General features: G+C 54.9%; 1 protein-coding gene across 1 annotated transcript; it reads right to left on the reverse strand.

Moving 5' to 3' along the window:
- Positions 1-930: 930 nt before the first annotated feature.
- Positions 931-4437, reverse strand: LOC150040071 (uncharacterized). Its single transcript, XM_090327414.1, has 4 exons — positions 4333-4437; positions 4013-4284; positions 3638-3836; positions 931-1011 (listed from the first exon to the last, which is right to left on the reverse strand). Exons 1-4 carry the CDS (start codon positions 4435-4437, stop codon positions 931-933), a joined length of 657 nt encoding a protein of 218 aa, XP_090183540.1.
- Between the last annotated feature and the right edge of the window lie 4685 nt (positions 4438-9122).

The raw sequence follows: 9122 nt of genomic DNA on the forward strand, positions 1-9122 counted from the left end.
TGGCACATGGTGGAGGCTGGCTGGGGTGGGAGGAGGTGGTGATGTCTGGCTCCTGCTCTGGGCAGCCTTTATACCCAGCCTGGAGTGCAGCACGCAGACACCACAGCCGTGGCTTCCTTGTTCTGCTTCCTCTTCCTCTTCCTCCTCCTCTTCGGGTTGTTTGTTGTGGTTGGAACTCGGCTTCCCGGCCCAGCTCTCCTTGGGAAGCTGCTGATCCGTTCTGGCTCCACTGGCAGCTCTATCACATCTCCTCACTGAGTCTTGTGGGATCCCAAAGCTGCAGGAGCCACCGTCTTTCTCCCTGTGGTGACAGTCCTCCAGCAGCCGGAGGTCCATTCTCTGCTGAAGAGGAAGGGTCTGGGGCAGAGGCCGCCACGGTGAGTGAGCTGGTGAAGAGTCCTTGGCCGGACGCTGGTCAGATGAGGAGGGACGAGAGGAAGGCATGGAGATCGCTGTCTCCGCAGACCCTCCCTGTGCCCTGGTGGGCAGTTGTGAAGGACATGGGCTCTCAAGAACTATGTGTCACTGGGACCCAGGGTCCCTGTCTAGGAAACTTCTTGGGGCCTAGAAGGAGGCACAACACTGGCCCTTCACATGGAGACTAATCCAAGGAGAAGACTGGAACAGTCCTGGCCCAGGAATGCACCAGATCTGATGCAAAACCACAGTGCCCACAGACGGAAGCCGGGCCGGGGGCTGGGGCAGCCAAGCAGCAGGCAGGAAGGCGGCCACCATTGTCACCTAGACTGCCGGGGTCCATACAGGACGCCCTCAACCTGGGGCCCAGGAGCTCAGGGCTGGGGGTCACAAGGCAGAGGCACCCCACTGAGTAGAGGGCGCCCCGAATCTCTTACACCACCCTCAGGAGCGGAACCAAGGCTGGCCCTGGGAGCCCTTCGGAGGACAGGACTCAAGCTAGCCTTCTGCTTGTTAGCGTGCCGTGGTGGCCTCGGGGACCACAGGCCGAGGGAACTTGGACCTCTTATAATTGACCTGCTCCGGGTAGAGCGGCTACAGCAAGAGACGAAGGCTGAGATCCTTCAAGCCCAACAGAAAGGCAGCCAGGCCGAAACGCAGGGCCACGTTTCTTGTCTTGCAGGACAGCCGGCTTCCAGGTGAGGCTTTCACTGGACATTTTAAACTCTAAGCATGTTGTCCACAGGCAGATGGTCACACACCGTTGTGCAATTCTCCTGGTCAGACCTAGTGGGTGCTGTGCTCCTACCAGAGGCAGAGAGGGACGTCCTCTATACAGTGTGTGGCAGCATCCACTCTGCCCTCACGTGGCCCTGCGCTGGCCTCAGGGTCACTCCTCAGATGGACACAGATTGGCTCTGGAGGACAGGGTTCATGGGGACCCCTTCGCTTCCACGCCCTCACCCTGGCTTTGGCCTGTGAAGCCCAATCTGGTCTTCAGTCCCAGGAAGAATGTCCCCCCATGGGTCTGACTCTTCCCACAGTAGCTGGGGTGGTGCTGGGGGGACCCCTCTGTCCAGCAATGGGAGCTCCCCGGGAGGACCCAGGGTGGGGTCTGTGGGAGAAACGAGTCTGGGACTGTGCGACCGCTGGTCCTGTAGAACCCTTCAACACAGCACGGCTGCCACGGGATGCAGGAGGGCTGCGCTGTGGCTCACGCTTGCCTGCTTGCACGGGAGCCGAGGTGCAAGGAAACAGGAACAAAAGAAAGAGCTGCGGGGCCGGGAGTGTGGCCTAGTGGTAGGTGATTGCCTAGCATGCACGACGCTCTGGGTTCAAGTCCTCAGTACTGCATACCCTGAAGAAACCCAGAAGTGGTGCTGTGGCTCAAGTGGTAGAGTGCTGGCCTTGAGGAAAGCTCAAGGACAGTGCTCAGGCCCTGACTTCAGGCTCCAGGACAGGCAAAAAAAAAAAAAAAGGCTGCAGAATAGACAACAGGAAAACTCGTTCTCATTCCCAGGAGCTTCTGTCACTGCAGAAACAACTGCACTGCATCCGGAGAGGAATGGTTTGAATGTGTTCAGAACAGGACGAAAATAAGATTATGTAACTGCAGCCAGGCCCAGTGGCTCACACCTGTAATCCTAGCTACTCAGGAGGCTGAGATCTGAGGACCAAGGTTCAAAGCTAGGCTAGACATGAAAGACCATGAGACTCTTATCCCCAATTAACTACTAGAAAATGGAAGTGGCGCTGTGTCTCAAGGGTAGGGTGGTCACCTTGAGCTGAAGAGCTCGGGGACAGTGCCTGGGCCTAGAGTTCAAGTCCCATAACTGACCAATGTGCCCGAGATTAGAAATCATTTGTATTAAATACCAGGTTTTGGCATAAAATTTCAACACCCAAACTCCTCTCATTCTTGCCATACCTACTTCACAGGGACAATGAAGATAAAATGAGTTGAAGGCGAGAAAAACATTTTTGAGAGAGGAAAAAAGCACTAAAGAATGAAATGCACAAGCTATAATTTCCCATGATATATGGCTCATTCCTATCCCCATCCCAGCTTGTGCCTGGACCCATAATTATATTAACTTTGTTTTGTGTTCAACATGGCAGTTAGGTAAGGCAGCCAATCAGTGTGATCCTGTTTAAAGTTATATAAACTGCAATCACGGTAACTGCATTATTAAGCAAACTGAAAACAAGGCTGGTATACAGCTAGAATACACTAAAACCCAGCAAAGGCATCCTATGGGACAGGGCATGATTTCATAGAAGGGAAACATGGTGTCAGAATTCACATGGACACACACAGTTCTCTTAAGGCAAAGAAGCGTTATTTGTTCTGCATCTGTATAAATAGCAGAAGACTCGCGGAAACTCATACAAAAGCATCTCCCATCACACAGCTCTCCAGCTGCCAGCACTGTCATCACCAGTGTAAAGAATGATGGTCCCTATGCGTATATCCTGAGCCTCGCCAAGAAATATAGCTCCATGCTAAAATTCCTGGGTTACATCACAACGAGCACCAGCATTCCCAACCAGACTTAAAATGGCCTTTAAGATAATTAATTGGTTGGAGGTTTAGGTTTCCTTCAGAATGTCCTTTGGATTCTCCTGCTTTGAGACCCAATGAATGTAATATTGAATTTTTATTAGTGATTCTCAATATGTGTGTTAATAACAAACCGTGATAAGTGAACTTATCATATGAAAAGAGCTTTACAGCATCTGTCCAGAAAAGATAATTCACTATACAAACTATTCAAGTCACACAAACCCAGGTGGTTGATACTGAGCAAGCTTTGCTTCCAGTTTTGAGTTTTCTTCTCAATAGCTTCATATTTTTCTTTCATTTCTGCTCATTCTAAGCGAAGCAGCTCTATTTGTGCATTTTCCGGGGTGGCAGCTCCTACATGATGCCTTAAATAATCCCAAGCACTAGTAGGCGTCTCAGATTCCCCAGATAAGGCTGCCAGCACTGCTCTGTGTGTCAGTGCCCTCCAGAACTGCTCACACTTCGAATCGGTGGCTCTGGAATGGGCCCCAGTGACAGTGGTGTCCCTGGCGTCGAGACCCGGGCTCTCCGTGACAATCCTTTATAAATCAGTGAGAGATGGGAAACCAGACCAGCACTGGGGGTTTGGCCTTCAGAGCCAATCGAGTTCTGTAACCTGGATGGGAGTAAGCTGTGGCGTGAGTCCGAGGGCCAGACCTCGCCGTGGAAAGGACTGCTGTGTGGCAGGCACAGCCAGTCAGCCAGGGCCATGTTCTGGGTCCACACGGCCTCCAGGGGGCTCCACCGCCTCGCCAGCTTCCTCCAGCCAGGCTCCCTTCTGAGGTCTACACTGACCTCCGCCCAGAGGAAGACTGCCCCAAACCTCTGCCATTTCCAGCACAGCTGGAGACACGCGCTAACCAAGAGACGGAAATGCACCGGTGCACTGCACAAGACGGTTTATTTGTCACTGGAGTGAGGGGGGATTGGGGAGGGAGCCGGGACGACGGACATCACGTCATTCTGTGTGGACATGTGGGGTACCAGGATTGGCCAGCCGGGCGCAGGGAGGGGCTGGGCTCGCCTGCTCACCAGCAGGTGGAAGTGCTGCAGGAGACCAGAGTGGGGCAGGACGGCTGGCAGCACCCAGAGGACTGGCAGGAGGGCACCACACACACAGTGGGTCTACAGCTCACAGGAACACACGAGGATGACTGGCAGGAAGGAGCCACACACACAGTGGGTCTACAGCTCCCAGGAGAGCAGCAGGCCACCTGGAATCTCACAGGAATGCACAGGGCAGGTTTGCAGCTCACAGGCACAGAACAGGACGACTGGCAGGGACTGGACACACAGCAGGAGGACTGGGAGGGGATGGACACGCAGCAGGAGGACTGGGAGGGGATGGACACGCAGCAGGAGGACTGGGAGGGACTGGACACACAGCAGGCCAGCTGGGAGGGGATGGACACGCAGCAGGCCGGCTGGCAGCCCGAGGAGCAGCTGGTGTGGCACATGGTGGAGGCTGGCTGGGGTGGGAGGAGGTGGTGATGTCTGGCTCCTGCTCTGGGCAGCCTTTATACCCAGCCTGGCAGTGCAGCACGCAGACACCACAGCCGTGGCTTCCTTGTTCTGCTTCCTGTTCTGTTTCCTGGACTGAGCTGTCTGCCGCGCGTGTTTGTTGTTGTTTAGACTCAGCTTCCCACTAATTAGCTCTTCCCCAATCTCCTGCCACGCACGGAAGCCACACGGTCCCTGGCTCTGCCTGGCTCTGTTCTCCTCCATCACACTTCCAAACCGACTCAGTGAGATCGCAAGGATCCAGGACGTGTACTTTGCTTTCCCACAGTGACAATGTCCCCCATCTCTGCCGGTCAGGAAGCTTCTGCAGATCCAGACGTCACGCAGTGGGGCCCGGCAGGGGGCAGGACGCACAGCTCCCCTCCCTGAGGAGGACCTGGAGAACGGCCCACAGGCCCCCCCTTCTCCACCACTATCTGGAAGAATCCTCTTAGGAAGTGAATGGACGGGGCGCCAACCCAGGTCACCTCAGCCCCGTTCTGGGGAAGCTCGGGTGTGAAGCAGCTCCCCAGAGCCTCAGCTGGAGGCCCGGGCAGGACAATGCCACACCTGTGGGACTGTCCAGGGTCACCCCTGTCCCCTCCCTGTGAGCTCCCATCTCCTACCACAACTTCCCCCAACACCACCACCCCCAAAGAAAGGGGGGCGGGGCCGTGGTCTCCCCCTCCCCTCCCCAGAACTGGTGTGAGTGCGCCCTTGAAAGGCTCCCCACCTGCTTTCCGTCCACGCCCCCCCCTCACCCTTCAGAACGTGGAAGCTGGGAAAGAGGCGCTGAGGAGACGTTCACAGAACAAACCCTGCAGGAGGAGCTGCGCTGAAAGACCCAGGACACACCAGAGAGGAGGGGAGAGCAGGCTGGGCCCCACCTGCCTCCTTCAACCACACACCCGGGAATCCCCGAGATGCACCCCATGGGAACTTAGGACATGAAAAAAAAATAGCAATCAAGTCCTCAGGGTGGGGGGAAGAGTCCCAGGTGCAGCGTCACAGACAGTGGGCAATGGGTCCTTGTCCTCACCCAGGAAAAGCACTTGCCCCAGGAGAGGACGCAATGAAGCGCTTTGAGAAACCAGTCACCAGGGGACGTCATCAGAAGCAGATTTATCCCAGGGCCAAAGCCCCTTGGTAGGTGAATTCACCCCCCATTGAGGTAGGCCCTGGAAGGGGTCCTGAGCTGTGGGAGAACCCCAAGGAGGCAGCAGCAGAGGCTGGAAAGAAAACCCCTGCCAACAGGAAGACGCCAGGGTGGCTTGAAGCCACCAAGCCTCCGGCCACGTAAAGGCCAGGGAGGCTGTCTCCTGACCAGGCCTGGCATCCGCCGGACTCCACCTTCTCCACCATGTGCCCAGAGGCTGCTCGAGGGGCTGGCTGCCCCTCCGGCTGCGCTGCTTCTCTGTGCTGTGCTGAACTTGGCCTCGGTCTGGGCCTTTCCCTAAATTGATGTCTCCACATCACACCCTCCTCCTCAGCTCCTGTGTCCTGCACCCCTACGGAGCTGCAGACACGGGGTGGAGTCCTCGTGCAGTGGGAAGGGGCCAGGACGAGGGGACACTCACAGCCACCCTGCCTCTTCCATCTTCCTCTCCTAGTCCTGAGCTGTAACCTAAGTGCCACCCTTCTCAGCAACTTGTCCACCATATTACTTTAAATAAATAAAAGAGGGCCACCTGCCCCCCGAGTGCCTCCAGGAGGCCACTCTGCTGTGACCCAGGTCGACAGCCGCTCCCCATCTGGACATGAAGAGAAAGCTCTGGGGCCCTCGGAGGTCAAACAGAGGCGGCAGCAGATGCTGGCGTCGACGCTGAAACTGTTCCTAGAGGCTGGCCCACCGCTCAGCCATGGTGGTACCCTGAGTACACACTGCGGTTGTGGGTCTCACAGTCTCAACAACCCCGCCCGAGGCCTTGTCCCCGGCTCTGGGGAGCGTCTGCAAACTCACTTCCCTGCCTGGGCCACTGCTCCTGTGGCAACAGGCGGCCAGACACGCCATGTGCCTTGCATTTGTGATGGGGCAGCTGCCTGCATGCCTCAGCACACACATCTAGAAGCCCAGCCATCACAGCCCCCCCCATGCACACATGCACACGCTCGCACGCACGTACACACGTGCATACACATGCACACACACATGCACACCTATTTCTTGAGATAATAGCATGTCTGGCAAAATGAATCAACTTTTCCTTCCTTCTGCCCACCTTTGGTCTCACAGTTTGTGACGGGGTCTTGAGCCAGCGCCATACCACATGTCCTGACATGGCTCAGCTGAAGGCCTGGGGCCTCCCTCCCTGTCACCAATGCCTGAGTCTTAAAATTTAATCTCTTCCTCACAACCATTTAAAAATACACTGTGAAAGAGTTTTGAATTCTGTGATGAATGTAAAATGACAAGCGTATGGCTGTGTTTTAAGCAGTTTCCACTCCTGGTTCCCTTTTCTGTTTCCAGCATCTGGTGCACGATTGGGAAGGGTTCCTGTATCATCCAAGGTGAATCCAGGTCACCCTGGTGACAAGGAATTTCTCCATCTTAAGATGCCCACTATTCTGTCCGGAGTTGACTATCTGAAGATTGAAAGTGGAGTTTCATCTCGTTCTGTATCTGATGGGAAGCCCAAACTCCTCCACAGAGAAGTTAACCAGTGAGAATCCTTTGCTGATTTGAAGAGCTGGTCTTACGTGGAGCCTGGGAATGATGAGGGCAATTAAACCATCCGACTGCTCAACTCCGGGCTGAGATTAGAATAGGAACCTCAAGCATTGGAGAATATTAAAGGAAAATTTCAGACCCTTCTAAAATCCAGTTTCAAATTGTGCTATCATTTTCATTTCCCTAATAAATAAAGCTATTTTTTTTATTGTGGGGGGAAAAAGATTTTTGATCAAAAGGAGAAATAAGCCAAGCACCAGTGGCTCACGGCTGTAATCCTAGCTACTCGGGGGCTGAGATCTGAGGATCGCAGGGCAGAAAAGTCCATAAGACTCATCTCTAATTAACTACTTAGAAAAAGACAGAAGTGGTGCTGTGGCTTAAGTGGTAGAGGGCTAGCCTTGAGCAAAAAGAGGCTCAGGGACAGAGTCCAGGCCCTGAGTTCAAGCCCCATGACCAGCAAGCAAAATAAATAAAATTCAAACTTAGATAAAAGGAGATTGAACTTCCTGACCCAAAATAGTAGACCAAGAGAACATGAGACCAGACGCGGTGGCTTCTACCTCAAAGTCAACCTCCACCTTGTGTCTCCTCTGCCCAGCTTGTACAGAAACCCCACCAGGACAAAACTTCCTGTGACTGTGCCAGTGTGAAGAGAGCTGTGTGGACAGCACGCACGCGCACACACACACACACCTCAACGCGCCTCGTCTCCCAGCCCCCCTCTGCCTGCCCTGCCCTGCCTTCCTACCAACAGGGTTTATTTCTTCTTGTACATTGTACAGTCCTACAATTCTTTCTGAGGTCTCCATGAACCTCCCCTCTTTTAGGAGGTGGGGGTATTGAGGTTTGAACTCAGGGCTTTGGCTTACCTACTCTGCTACCACTTAGCCACACCGTCCGCAAGCACTCTGCTGCCACTTAGCCATACTGTGTCAAGCACGCTTCTGCCAGTTGTCATTGTCACGTGCCTGGTTTTCCTTGTCTGTTTTTCAGATTGGGATTCATGGTTTTTGCGGAAGGGGCTGGCCTCAGCCTCAGCTCTTATTTCTGCTAGCCACAGTGCGGTGTGCCTCCAAGCCCAGTTTTGTTCTATAAATCTTGCTATCTTTTTCCCTGGGTGGACGTTGGGCCTCCGCCTCACCAGTTGCTGGACTATACGAACCAGCCACAGCGCCCAGCCTCTTGCATAGACTCTCACTAATCCACTTCCTTTCTTGTGGGTGTGGTTGGTTTGGGTTTAGTGCAGTTGTTGTGCTGCTTTGTGCTCATCCTGGGACAGAAAAACAGGGTCTCCATCGCACACTTGGCTTTTCACTCACAGCTGGCACCACACCACTTGCGCTGTACCTCAACTTCCAGCTTTCTGCTGGTTAATGAGAGATCATCTCGATTTTGTCTGCCTGCGCTGGCTCTGCGTGGGATTCTCAGACCTCAGTGCCCCCTGAGTAGCTGGCATTGCAGGCAGGAACACAGGGGCTCAGCTTCCAATCCCTTTCTTACAAGATGGATCTGCCGTGAGGGCACTGGCGCGCCTTCTTGAGGACTGACCAAGCCCTCCCGGAGCTGACCACATCTACACCTCTTGCACTGTCCAGAATCCACAGGAGCCTCAGCAAGGCCTGCCCCCTCATCTTCCATGCTCAGATAGACAGCCATGACACACAAGCATGAAGGATGGCAGCGCTGCATTTATTTAGACTGTGAAAGCTGGGCCTTCCTGGCCAGGCACAGCAGGGGACTGGGGCATGCCATGGCCCTCATGATGTGGCCCAGGGTTGGATGGTGGACTCTCCCCCACCTCAGGTGCAGCACGAGCACCGAGCACCGAGCACCGTGCTAGGAAGGGCACGGGCGTGAGCACGGGCACGGGGAGGGGCTGGGGCCCTGCTCAGCAGCAGGTGGGGGTGCTGCAGGAGACAGGTCTGCAGACCAGGGTGGGGCAGGACGGCTGGCAGCACCCAGAGGACTGGC

Source organism: Megascapheus bottae, unplaced genomic scaffold (assembly GCF_031878675.1).
Source record: "Megascapheus bottae isolate mThoBot1 unplaced genomic scaffold, mThoBot2.hap1 HAP1_SCAFFOLD_407, whole genome shotgun sequence".
NCBI lineage: Eukaryota > Metazoa > Chordata > Mammalia > Rodentia > Geomyidae > Megascapheus > Megascapheus bottae.

Coding starts and splice junctions, on each gene's coding strand:
- LOC150040071 (XM_090327414.1), bottom strand. CDS start 4,437: ATGTGCCACACCAGCTGCTCCTCGGGCTGCCAGCCGGCCTGCTGCGTG. Junction 4,285..4,332: donor CCTCCCAGTCCTCCTGCTGC/GTGTCCATCCCC, acceptor ATCCCCTCCCAG/TCCTCCTGCTGTGTGTCCAG. Junction 1,012..3,637: donor GCAGTCCTTTCCACGGCGAG/GTCTGGCCCTCG, acceptor CTCTTGCTGTAG/CCGCTCTACCCGGAGCAGGT.